This window comes from Cyprinodon variegatus, unplaced genomic scaffold (genome assembly GCF_000732505.1).
Source record: "Cyprinodon variegatus isolate N-32 unplaced genomic scaffold, C_variegatus-1.0 Scaffold972, whole genome shotgun sequence".
NCBI classification, from domain to species: Eukaryota; Metazoa; Chordata; class Actinopteri; order Cyprinodontiformes; family Cyprinodontidae; genus Cyprinodon; species Cyprinodon variegatus.
The window spans coordinates 19,347-33,200 of record NW_015151425.1 but is presented as its reverse complement, the minus strand read 5'-3'; the positions used below and the strand labels follow the sequence as shown (position 1 = coordinate 33,200).

The 13,854-nt window shown below is 39.3% G+C and overlaps 1 protein-coding gene across 2 annotated transcripts in view; it reads left to right on the top strand.

The window, feature by feature from the left end:
- gabrb3 (gamma-aminobutyric acid (GABA) A receptor, beta 3) overlaps window positions 1-13,806 on the top strand; it is an 89,689-nt gene extending 75,883 nt beyond the window's left edge. Inside the window, exons 9-11 of one of the 2 annotated variants that reach the window (XM_015398911.1) lie at window positions 2,277-2,521; window positions 8,865-8,948; window positions 13,053-13,806. In XM_015398911.1, the coding sequence (XP_015254397.1) occupies window positions 2,277-2,521; window positions 8,865-8,948; window positions 13,053-13,400 (677 nt within the window). In that variant the 3' untranslated portion in view covers window positions 13,401-13,806. The remainder of the gene's footprint in view (window positions 1-2,276; window positions 2,522-8,864; window positions 8,949-13,052) is intronic. The other variant, XM_015398912.1, reaches the window with a different exon arrangement.
- Window positions 13,807-13,854: the final 48 nt, after the last annotated feature.

Below are 13,854 nucleotides of genomic sequence, written 5' to 3'. Positions count from 1 at the left end.
TCTGTGTGCAATGAATAAATATAATGTACAAGTTACACCTTTTGAATGCAATTACTGAAATAAATCAAGTTTTTCAAAATATTCTAATTTACTGGCTTTTACCTGTATATAGTATTAAATAGTGTTATATCAAACTGGTCCTATAGTCACTCTATTACAGATGGAGTAATGTAACTAAAGTAATTTCTCCCTGGGATTATTAAAGTATTTCTGATTCCTGGTTGATGGGACAGGTGTTGTGAATGAAACGGTGCCCAGCTTGAAAGAGCTCCTGTTAGTCTCTGAATGTGTGCATTAATGACTGAAAGACATCTTCTGCCTCCATTTATCTGTTTACTACAGTCTGTTGAATTCATGTTAATGTGGATTTAAAGACATTTCAATTAGTGGAAAAAATTGCAGGAGGAATATAAAAAAAAGTGTAATCAACCAAAAATTTCGCAACCCCCATGCAGTACCTCTGTGGACCCCCTAGGGGTCGCGGAGCCCCTGTTGAAGACCTCCGCCATAGAGCATTGCTCTGACCCGTCGCACCCACACCATCCCTGCTCATCACCATTCCTGCCTATCACAAGTGTTAAACAGGAGGAGTTCAGTGCACATAACTCCGATGCAGACAAAAGGAAAGGGCCACTGGGTGTGCCGTTCTCAAAAACCCACACAATTAAATATAAATAAACAATCCATGGTACATATAGGATTTTAAATATATTTATGAATTATCAGTATAAATAGTTAAATGTCTGTTACCGACGAAAATGGATGAGGCTTCATGATGCACGCATTTTATTAAAGATCCAAATTAAGAAAGAAGTGTGTGTAAGTTCCCAGCTTCAGGTCATGGCACCAAAAAACAGGCCTAAATTGGAAGGAAACCAGAGTTTCACTCAGGATTCTGTCAATTCTGTTGGCGTACATCATTTCCGTTCAGTTTATTTATATAGCGAATGGATGTCCTTCCTGTGCATGGCACAGCATAGGAGAGCCAGTAACCCTGGGCATGATTCAGTAGTACACTTTCATCTTAAGCACTAAGGACTTACCTTTGAAGACCAAAATATTTTGATGTTGGACAGAGGGGACAGATTATTTGACAGAGAGGTGAAGGAAGCCATTTTTATTTATAGGGAAAGGATTTACAATTTATTCATACACCTCAACCCAAAGAAATTACATAAAGTTTTTTTTATTAATTGCAGCTGTTAACATCTCTGTGGTTCCTATTGGCTCTTAGCAGCTCGAACTTGAGTTAACCAAAATCAACAATTAATTTTCATGAAAGCATGAAGCCGCCTTTCATAAAATATTTCTGTGAATATATCAATAAAGCTTAGGTATTACAGCTTAAACCTTAATACTGCCCGGATGTTCAGTCAAATACTTTATTTAATTTACTGCAGCAACAAGACATATTTATCTAACTTCACCTCACACACTAGCACTCCAGGTAAAGTGCTCTTTTTTTTTTTTTTTTTGCATGGTAACCATTAAATAACATTGATGTGCGTGGACCATTTATGGTTGAATGTGAGAGTAAAGAGGGGTGAACATGTGGTGCCTTGGACCCAAACTTTGAGGTATAACTGTGATTTATAAAGGAAATTTTCTTAGTATTGTCCATGTTTACTCTTTTTGGCATACTCCATTTTTGGCTGTTTGACCCACAGATGTTGGATTGCGCCTATTTCTCGGAGGTTTACTAGCTAGTGCTATGGCTACAGCCCGAGGCAGTTGGTACATAAATAAAGCGAGAAGAACACCAACATCTGAAGCCCACCTTAGTGTTAAAACCTTGGCCCTACATCTCAGTTAACAAGGTTCTATAGCATAAAAATAGGGCCTTCATCGAGTCTCTGAGGGAAAGACCAGTGAGGCCTATTCGTACCCCTACTGCAATTTACATCACATGTCATCTATTAGACCACCATCCACTTTAGTAGTTGAGTTTAGTCCCTTTCCCATCCCTACTGTATGTAGAAATCAATGTCTTCTTGCTCTAAACACCAAACACTTTGTGTAAGCTATGGTTGAAAAGAAATATATGTTGGTGCAAAAAACAAAAATGTTTCTTCTCTGTTTTACTGGTTTTGTTACAGTTGAAAACTTTATGTCAGTCATGTGCTGCGTTTAGGGTTCTCTCACATTTCTGTATATTTGAAGCAGAGCTGAGCCTGTTAAGTTGAGTGCGTATCAGATAGAGAAGGAGGTGCAGTGACCAGTAACATCACATGTTGCTTATCGAATCGTCTTTAAACCGTTATTTTGATTTCTTCTAGGGATCACCACTGTGCTGACCATGACAACCATCAACACCCATCTTAGAGAAACCCTCCCCAAGATCCCTTATGTGAAGGCCATCGACATGTACCTGATGGGCTGCTTCGTGTTTGTTTTCCTGGCTCTGCTGGAGTATGCCTTTGTCAACTACATCTTCTTTGGACGTGGTCCGCAGATGCAGAAGAAACTGGCTATGAAAGCGCTGAAGGCAAATAATGAACGCAATACATTCGACCAACCCAAGGTGAGAAGCGTGGTCCACCAGCTTACGAATCAATCAACATTGCTAATGTGCACCTAAATGCATTTATGTTTTCAAATATTTAATCAAACAATATTTTGTTTCAGACTACAGATTTAGCAGTGAATTTGAGTGTGACCATTTTCATACAGCAAACTTTCCACATTTAACGGAATAAGTTTACAAAAACTCTCATTTAAAAAAAATAGAATTTATCAACAATAAGAATTCAGTTTGGATTAAAAAGTTTAACAAAGCCAGTGAAACTAAAATTAAATGTTATTATGAATAAGCAGCAGGTACAAATGGAAATGTTCCAGAGAGGTAGAAATAAAAAACACAATGATTATTCAAATTAATGGTACCCTAACAGGAAATTACTTTGGAAAAAGGAAAAGTCACTGATTACAAAAGTACGTAAGTAAAAGCAGAAAAAATGTTTACAATGATATTAAAAGGATAGTACTTGAATAGAGGCAAGGCTAAATGCTTTTGTTGGCCCCCTTACATTACACAGGTAAAAACAAATGGAGGTAGAATTAGTTGAAAATCTGCATTAGCCACAGAAGGACATGGAAATCAAAAAGTACATTCCATAAGAACTCAGAATTAAATGAAAACTATCATATAGATTGACATGCATTCACAACTGTGCTGTCAGGGTGAGAAAACTAAAAGTGTCTTCTATCCATCCATCCATTTTCTGACATGATTTATCCCAATTGGGGTTGCGAGGGGTGCTGGTGCCTATCTCCAGCTGTCTTTGGGCGAGAGACGGGGTACGCCCTGGAAGGGTCGCCAGTCCATCGCAGGTGTCTTCTACAGGAATACAATGAAATGTGTCCATTCAGCCTTAAAGAGAATTGTTTAGCATTAAATAAGTTTACAAAGGTACAAATAACTTCCTCATGCCTCTAGAGGAATAAAATATATGAATGTTTCTGTCTTTAGAAAAGCATACTCCAAAAAAAACTTTTAAAACTTGGCAAATACCCAAAATGAGTGCAGACCAGGACAAGTTTTTCTTCTCTTGTTCAAATGCAGATTTATAATAAACAAATCCTTTCAAGATAAATTCCGGTCGTATTTAAAATTTTATATAATAATAATGTTTCAGATTTCTAAGTAAAGCAGTTAGGGTACCGTATTCATGTCTCTAATGAAAATAAAAACAGAAGTCTTGATTTAAAAAAAAAAAAAAGTAAGGCACAGATACTCCCTCNTCCATCCATCCATCCATCCATCCATCCATCCATCCATCCATCCATCCATCCATCCATCCATCCATCCATTCATCCATCCATCCAGGCACGTATGCCCTCATAATAGTACCATTAATAGTAGCTAAAATTAAACATGAGAATTCTAGCAGCATAAAATATGAATCCCCTAGTATGTTGTGGGCAATGAAAATCAATGAAAGAGCTGTAATGTAAATAAAGACACTAATGGTTGACAGACACAGGGTGACCCGTAGTTTTAAAGGACAATTTGGTCATAATTTAGCAATAAAGAGAAATAAGCACATAAAAAACACAAATTGTAATGCGTTATTATCAAACCCTTTTTTAAATAAAGTTTTACATAACTATAAAATAACATTTAAAACCTGTTAGCATCTGGTTCAAGAACACCAACATGCTATAGTTACTAGAGTTACTAGTTCAGTTGGGTTTTTAAAAACACTGTAAAAACACATCATACGTATTGAAAGAATCATCCATAAAATACTTCTGCTAGAAACAACGTTCCCTATTCCTGTCAAATCTGGTACCGCTATTCATGTCCGTCCTGAGGAGGATGAGATGTTTCCAATTGTCAGGAATGTTTAGGTATGTCTGTGATCTCTATCCTGCATGAGAGGGCAGCCCTGTGGATGGAGAAGGCCCTTGCCCAATCTGCCTGATCTCTGGTTCCAGTCTTCGCTGCAAGACTCAGGGAAGGAATAATGTAGACAAAGCAATAAGTTAATCTTAAACTATAAAATAGCAGCACTGTGCTATTTGTGTCATTGTTGAGTAGTGGGGAGCACTGCTGCCCTGCAGCAAAAAGGTTCCAGGTTCGAGTCCTAGCTGCATGGAGTTTGCATGTTCTCCCTGAGCATGTGTGGGTTCTCTCCAGGTACTCCTGCTTCCTCCCACAGTCCAAAAACATGACTGGTTAATTGGCTTCTCTAAATTCTCTGTAGGTGTGAGTGTGTGCATGAATGGTTTTTTGTCCTGTTTGTCTCTGTGTTGCCCTGTGATGGACTGGCGACCTGTCCAGTGTGTAACCCAACTCTCGCCCATAGACAGGCTTGGGATGACAGAAAAAGGATGGATGGATGTTTGTACTAAATATGGATTCTGATATAGCGACGAGAAATTTGAATGTACTTTGTTCTGTTTTGAACAGAATCGTCAATGCTGATAAAGTTAAAGCAGCTATAGTTTTATTAGATGTCACATTCAATTATTTATATACTATGTAAAAAGACAAATAGTACAAAAAATATGAATATGCTTAGGTTGGTTTTCAGTCTGTGCTGTGTTTGTTTTTTCTGGTGGCAGTGCTTTTGTAGCAGATTGTTTAAGCTGCTGATTCAAACTTTGTCGTCACTGTTGATTGGTGTTTACTGCTGCTGACTAGGGCCAGATAGTCTCCATCTTTTCAAGTCAGCATTCAGGCAATAAGGTTATCTGAGGCTTTCACTTAATCTTTACTGCAGTATCATCTAGAGTCAGTGTGACAACAGAGACTGTAAAAATAGTGGTATAGTAAAAGCAAAGTAAATCATACAGTTCTGGTCTGAGGTAAGAAGTTACATACAAAGGTTATGGCTATGGCCATGACCTTCTTTCAGGTTTTTAAATATGGTTTTATCATTATCCACACTGTGGATGTTTCTTTAATATTCACGGTCAAAATTATACATGGATGCTTTACATACACCCGGACTATTATCTCACCCTCACTATCAGCTGTCTGGACATACTGTATTGCAAAATTTTTACCGTTTCCAACCCTATAATTATTTCATGAAAAGCACATTGTGATTTTTATCTGTTAAAAGTGCTTTATAACTATATTTTACTTACCTATTTAATAACATAACTTCTGGAATACTTCTGTGTGGATACCACTCTTATTGGTATATTTATACCCTTTTCCCTCTGTCCGAAAAACGTGTTTAAACCCAGAGAACAATCGACTTTTAGTAACAGTGGAAATTCCTCACTGACCCGTGTCGACCCGGGTCAAATGACTAAGACAGCGACGAGGGTTAAAATCGGGTTAAAATCGCATTTAAACAGCTCCGATAGGCTTTCAGTTGGAAAATCATACCTGGGTTGACCCGTTAATTCACATGACACCATTAAGCACAGCGTACAGACGTCAACACACTGCGCCAGTCCTGTCTGATATAAAAAGCCAAAACAACTGTGCTTGTATCCCATGGCTCAGCACTGGTGAGAGAGATTCAGAGGGACAAAAAAACTAAATAATAAAGAAAACTTGCTACACCCTGGATTCCTTCCATGTTTGTCTCCATTGTTTACTTTGCAGATTTTTATCGCACTGGGGACATAATCAATGCTAACCGGATGGCATCACCGGACACACAGCAGTAGGGGGACAGAGGCCATGCAGCTGCCAGCTGGGGGTCAGGCCCAACTTTTTTAGCCAATCGGAAAGAGCTGAATGCTGATTGTTAAGCTGGTCGATCCGTGTTTGAAAAACCAGCGTTAAACCAGTAATTTCAGTGGGAAAGAGGCTTTAGAGTATCCTTTTTTACATTTCTGGGAAAGAAGAGCAGAAGAAACAGGAAAATCTAATACAGTACCAACACTAGAGATTTATGGCAGCTCAATTTTTTTGTGCAATCTGACCAGCAGATTATGAATATATTAGTTACTAGAACTGGAACTTACAGTTAATTAATATGTCACCAGAATCAAGGATCAAACCAAATAACAATCATTAGTTTAATGGTTCTAACTGGAATCTGCTTACGTGTCAGATTGGACAGCGGGACCAGCTGTTAAAATCTAGTTTGTCTTCTCCACCAATAAATTTAGACTAGGTGCCAGCTCCGTGGAGTACAGTATATAACACCAACTCTTCAGACAAAAGATAAGATAAAAGACAAAGCAATCAGTGCCGGAGAAAGCAAAACACATTCAGTGCAAAACTCTTTCGACCCAAAACCATCAACCTTTGAAACGGAGCTCCGTTCAGGTAAAACACATGTAAATATCTATTCTAAAACCTTGCCTAAGCAAGAACACAATTAAAGAATCAAATAAAAGGAAAAGGTTTATTGTTTTTGATTTGGGTGAAGAGAAGAGGTCTGGTCTATCCAACTCCAGTTCCAAAACCCAGTCACTTGGTCCCTTGGTTGGATTAATCAGACGCAAAACAATTGCAGGGTCCTAATTGATCACCTACAGCAATTGGGATGACGTCTCCCCATGAGAAGCAGTCTAAGCAGACAACTTGAACAGCTCCGTAGCAGAAGCCGAAGTCGTTGATGACGGCTCGGCGGTTACACAACAGTGACTCGGCAGCGTGTCGTTGGGCAAGGACTGATTGAAGGAGATTGCAATGGTCGACCAGGGTGGAAAAAACAGACAACTTTTCCCACTGGCTCCAGGGCAGGTGGGATTGCAATGAAGACAATATGGTTAGCTAGATCTGACCGTACTCTATTTTGGGAGCAATATAGGCTTGTTCGGAGGAAGGTGAACATGTGACATGGTTTCAGACCAAGATGTACGTTTCCCCATTTCAGACAGAAGAAAGTGAGGAAAGAGCTGCACATAGGTTTTAAAGGGGTACAAAGTCATAGGGGTGGCCTCGCTTATGTCATAGAGGACATTTGATCATTTTTTCTATTTTTATTTATTTATATTTATTTGTATGAAATGTAGGCAGTTATTTTATGTTTTCAGGGTCAGGGATGGCAAAGGCTTGTATTAATCTATGGTTAGTTTATGGTAATAAAATAATACATATTATTTTGGGGGGCTTGATGTAGTGGATTACACTACTTTGCTGCTGGGTCTCTCCCTGGTTCTCCTCCCAGAGGAACATGCCCGGAACACCTCACCAGGGGGACGGCCAGAAGACATCCTAACCAGATGTCCGAGCCTCCTCAGCTGGCTCCGCTCGACGTGGAGGAGCAGCAGCTCTACTCTAAGTCCTCCCCGGATGACTGCGCTCCTCACCCTGTCTCTAAGGGAGAGCCCAGACACACTACGGAGAAAACTCATTTCAGCCGCTTGTATCCAGAATCTCGTTCTTTCGGTTATGACCCAAAGCTCATGACTATAGATGAGAGTAGGAAAGTAGATCGACAGGTAAAGAGAGAGTTTGCTTTTTGGCATAGCTCTCTCTTTACCACAACAGACCGGTACAGCGCATGCTTTACAGCAGACGCCACTCCAGTCCGCCTATCAATCTCCCGCACCATCTTCCCCTCATTCGTGAACAAGACCCCAAGATACTTAAAGTCCTCCACTAGGGGCACTACATCCTCCCCAACCCGGAGAAGGCACTCCACCCTTTTCCAGCTCAAGACCTTGGTCTCGGATTTGGAGGCACTGATCCTCATCCCGGCCGCATCACACTCGGCTGCGAACTGCTTCAGTGAGAGCTTTAGATCACGCCCTGATGAAGCCAATAGAACCACATCATCTGCGAATAACAGAGATGCAATACTAAGGCCACCAAAACGGATCCCCTCAACACCTTGGCCGCACCTAGAAATTCTGTCCATAAAAGTTAAGAACAGAATCTGTGAAAAAGGGCAACCTTGGCGGAGTCCAACCCTCACCGGAAACCAGTCCGACTTACTGCTGGCATTTTGGAACATAAACTTCATTAGCACCTTCTAGTATTAAGCCAGTGTTAAATCTTTTCTACTGTACACAGGGACACTGGTAGTCCAACACTTTCCATTTCATGGTTGGCTAAAGTCACAGTGGTTCTTAGGTTTTTACGGCCAAATATTTTTTAAGCCTTGATATACAGTATATTTGGTGCTCTATGCATATTTTTAATTCTGTTTTGACTGAAGAGATTCAATATTAAATTCAAAACTAAATATATATATTTTATTTTTAAGATGTTTTAAAGTAGTTAATTGTAAAATGTTTTGCCAAATTTGTTTTAATCTGTTCCTTTCTGTCTGTAGTGCATTATTTGATAAAGAAATATCAATAAAAATGACTTTGGCTTCAGTAACACCAGTAGGAATCTACTAATGGGTGTCCTCTTGGAATTATTTGTTATCAGTTGTTTGATTTTGACTAATTTTTTGTTGAAATGCTAAAAGAACACCCTTTATTTGTCTTTTTCTGCCTAGTCCATCCTGGAAGGAGTTAACTGCAAGACCTCGTCGTCTCTTAATCAGTCCAATCAGGTACAGAGTCGCCGTCATTCACGTCAGGTGAGTATCTGCCCCTGCCAGCTGTGTAACATCTGGCACTAATGAAACTTTGCAGCTGCAGAGCAAAGTTGACCTCATTACTTAATTTAGAGATGCAGTATAATCACAGCAGCTCCTAACAGCCACATTGTTCCCATAAGGTATACTCCTCTCCACAATGCCTTACCATTAGTAGAATGTGTTCTTTGTTATCAGTGAGTGCCTCTAAGGTTCTAAACAATGACTTCAACACAAGCAAATCCCTCCATATCATCTGTGGTGTCCATTCAATTTTACTAGTAGTTGTTTATATTTAAAATTCAGCATGAATTAATGTAAGGGACGAGGTGTCAGTTATTAGAAAAGAATGGACACCTTGAAGGACATTATCCATCTTACACCATGGTTGCTTGCAAAATAAATGAATAGTAAATAAATTAGTTTTTTCCCCCCAAGGTAATCAGCTCCTGCCACAAAACCTGCAGCTCCAGTGGTTAATTAGGTGTAGAGAGAAGTGAGATGATTTGTAACGTTAAGTGCTATAAAGTATCATTTTATAGTGTAAGTGAACCAGGGGCGGACTCTGATGAAGGCCCTCTAAAAGAGAGGGCTGCAGCAGTGTTACTCTCAAGTGGTACGTTCTAACTAATTTTACATTTTAATTGTTCAGATTTTAACAAAAACTGACAACAAAAATTTGATAATTTATTATTCACATCAATATACTAACATTAAACATGATAAACACAAATGAATGTAATGCTCTTTTCAGAACTAGATTTTGTGTTTAATCTAGAAGTGTAATTAGAGATAAAAAAAAAACAGCAAAGAAAAATGAAAGTATAGGTACAGTGTGCTGGGGAAGACTCTCAGTCATCCCGGTCATAGTCAGTCCAAAAAAGTAAAAAAAAAAAAACCCACTGGACTTTGTTTTCCAAGTTTGAAGACGTTTGTAAGCAGTGTGAAGGAAGCCATTTAGAGAGAAAACCCAACCTTAAACAAAGGGGGTGGACTCAGATTTCAGCTCTTAAAACCTGGTATGCAGCAATAGAGTTGATTGATCTTAATCCTCATCGCTATGCAAGGAACTAAAACATCTCCTCTGGTCAGCCAGGCCAATAATCACCCTAACGACTCCCCTTTTTCAGAGGCATAGGCCAGTATCGGGTATTGCAGGCTGACAAAAATCTCAATGACTCCACATTACTAAGGGGTGGACCTGTTCTTATGATTTATTTTTATGTTTTCTAAGCCATAACAAGGCTTTTGTTAGGCTACTCTATAAAGCTCGAAACTCATCGCTTATCCAGACATTTTGAATTTAAAAACCTCCTGGATAGAAGCGAAATATCTTCAGACTTTTTTTAGTGTTTAGTTTTTTTTACTTCTTTGTAATATAGGTACAGTGGATGATTTATTTCTGAAAATGTAGGAAGAAACCCCCAAGTCATTTTTTGCATCACTGCACATGTGCAAGACCATCCTACCTGCCCCTATGTCATCTTGAAGGGATCTACTAGATACACTCTGGTCCATATTTCTTTCTTCTAAAGGGCTGGTTATCCTCCCGCAGCAGTGTGTCGCAGTGAGCTTGTCGCAGATATTTCAGATTTATGCCCAATTTTGAAGCATGGTCTGTGCTCTGTTATTCCACGCCACAACGCAAGAGGGATAATCACGAACTAGCTGTGGGTCTACTGTAGGTACGGCCGAGGCGGTGAGGAAGCTGGGGAAAGTTTGTGCGACAACGAAGGGACATGAGGGCAACAAAGAGCAGGGATCCAGGTGAAAAAAAGTGTCCCTGCGTTCTCGCGCACCTCGCTGTTCTAGCTGGTCCATTTTCACGAGTTGTGTTCCTTAATGGCCGTCATACAAACAAAAGAAACCAGTAAGGTACCAAACAGGAAATATGCATAGTGTAGGGCGGATGTAGATTTGACCAATCAGATGCCTCCTGTCTGCAGCACTGTCTGCGATCAGCTACAATTTTTGAGAGGTACAGCGGAGTGTCTGCAGAAGGGGCGGGGGCACATTTGCATTCACTGCGACACACAAGGAGATAACCTGGCTTCTGAGTATAAATCAGCCTTAAGGCTTTCCTCTATTTCTCATAAACGTGTAAGGCTGCTTTTTCTGACGTTTTCAAGTACAGCAAGAGCTGGAGCTAGCTGAAGCTAAATCTAACTGGATACACAAAAACTAGAAGTCTATAGGAAGAGCACACTAATAAGTAAGATGATCCCCCTGGAATCCGAAGCCTAAAGCAGATTGTCCACTTTACCTTTAATTAAGACAGCATTGGTGAGCTAATATACGTGTTTACTTATAAGCAAGGGCTTTATAAAAAATGAGTTTGCCTTTATTTGGAAATGAAGATGTTGTGCTCATTTATTTTCCTGTTGGTACTGTGTGGCTTTCAGCCATCTCTTAGTGCACATTGTTCCCTGCCTGGCTGCCTCTATAAAAAACGTCCTCTTGTCACTTGAGCCAGCACAATTATTTAAAACAACCAGGCCGTTAAACTGGAACTTGTTTTATCTGGTTACTCCAGAGAGCAGCCAAGCAAACAGAACATTCATATAATGTGCAAATTGGTCACAACAAGAAAGTATGGTCATTAGTTTTAATCAGCGTGAGCTATTCTGTTATCTGTTTGATGTTATTCTATGATAAATTACCATTTATGCTTAAATTCATTGTTTGTGGCTTTTTAGTCTCAGTTCTAAGACATAATAGATGCCTATATATTTTTTCTCTAAAAGTGTTCAATATTATAAAGAAGAAGTGTGAAGTGTGTTACTGTCTGAATCCATTATTTATGGGCTTTAAACAATTTCTCCATTCAAGCCAATGACATAAAACAAAGGGTTAGCATCATTAGTATGCCGTTTCTACAGAATTAAAATTAGGTTGTGTGAAAGGTCTTTAGCCGTTACTATCCCACCAGTAATGGTTAATTTATCAGGTTAATCATGATAAATTGATTATTGAAATGATTGCTAACTAAGTTAGTAATGGTTTAATCTTTAACTGGAGTGTTCATACTCTAAAATGTGCAATTTGCTGAAAGAACAACCCCTTCCGAGCAGTAATTAAGCCCAAACTGTTCAACAAATGATTAACTTTACAATTAACATAAAAAAAAAAACTGTCTTTAAATATGCTCTTAGCATTCACTTATTTCATGTTCAAGCATTTATAAAGATTTTCAAATGTACAATAAATGTTTGTTTTATTAATTTCAAACAACTTTTTTTCTTTAAGTACGCTAATTTATGGGATATATTATATTATTAGGGATATATCTTGTAAGATTAATATATTAATTGAGAAGGGATTAGATTCATTTATTAATAAAATAGTTGTTAGCTGCCGCCCTTCTTTAATTATTATAAATCTGTGTTTTACCTTCCTGGCATTATTGCCTTACAATAGCCTGGCATGGCCTCTATCAGTGGTTTTTATGGAGACTCTTTGTGGGCCTCAAGGTGCTGCAGTTTGCTGCAGTTTTACAATAGTGAGCTGATGAGTTTCTTTTTCTTTTTTTTTTTATTTGCTTCCTTCCTTTCCTTCCTGCTCACTGTGCAATATTGCAGGATAAGTAGCGGTCGTCATTCAGGCTAGTGTCTAGTGGCTGGAAACAAATTAGGTGTCTGTGTCACCACATATTTATACCCCATGGATAACAGAATGTTGTGGATTAATAATCAGTTACTAGAACCTGACCAATAGGAAAAACTGTACATTCAAAACTTAAATTTATAAGTAAATATTCTGTTAAAACTATAAGTTTTCTTTGCTGGATAAACAGATTTTTACCAGGGGTACCAAATTAGTCCACATGTGTACTGATGTATGAAGTGAATGAATGAAACAGGTTTGTATTGTGAGTGAGTAAGTTATAGTGGTTTAAATGGAAAAAAGGTCAGTTAAACACGGTTTAAATAATGGATTTGTGGGTTTTTATACCTGCGCTTGTGTCTGTTTGCATCCAAGCTTTCTGTGTTTTATCTATTTCTGTGTGGAAAGCTGCAGTCACCATGACATTAGTAAGGGATGGATCCAGTCCAACCTTGATCTGTTTTGTGGCTGTTTGTAACTCTGCTGCCGTCTGTTTCCTCCCAGGTCGATTCCCATGGGAACATTTTGCTGACAACCTTGGAGATCCACAACGAGGTGGGGGTTAATGAGATCACCACCACCCTGAGCGAGACACACAACTCCACCTCCATGACGTTCGACAACTCTGGGGTCCAGTACAGGAAGCCGAGCGCGCCAAACGAATCGTGCCGACTCAGCCTGGACAGGAATGCACACCTTAAGAGAACCCGCCTGAGGAGACGATCGTCACATCTCAAAATCAAAATCCCGGACCTCACCGATGTGAACGCCATCGATAGGTGGTCCCGGATCATATTCCCCTCCGCCTTTTCCCTCTTCAACCTGATCTACTGGCTTTATTATGTCCATTAACACACTGTGCTTTTGTAACCCATCTTTGTTCCATTCTGGTTGTGGAATGGGAGGCGACTTTTTGATGTGACACACGGCTGTGGCGGCAAAATCAGAACATGTAAGCTCATAGCAAGTGCGGACTCTGGCAGAAGAGCCGTCACTCAGACTGTGCAATGTAACCTGGATTTAACATGCGTGTAAAGACATCCACTTCCTGCTTTGACTTCTGTAACCAGCTTGGAGACAAAAAGATGATTTCAACCACAGGAGACCTCTCCCTAAAACACCAGTGTTTGATTAAATTCTGTTTATTGAATAATGCATCTTTATTCATTTATCTTCATTTTGATTTTTATGGACATTCAGATTTATACTTACAGAATTTGTCTTAATCTTTGGACATTTTGTGTGTTTCTTTCTGAGTGGAAGGGGGGGGGTGTGTTGGGGGGGTATTTATTTGTTAGGATTTTTA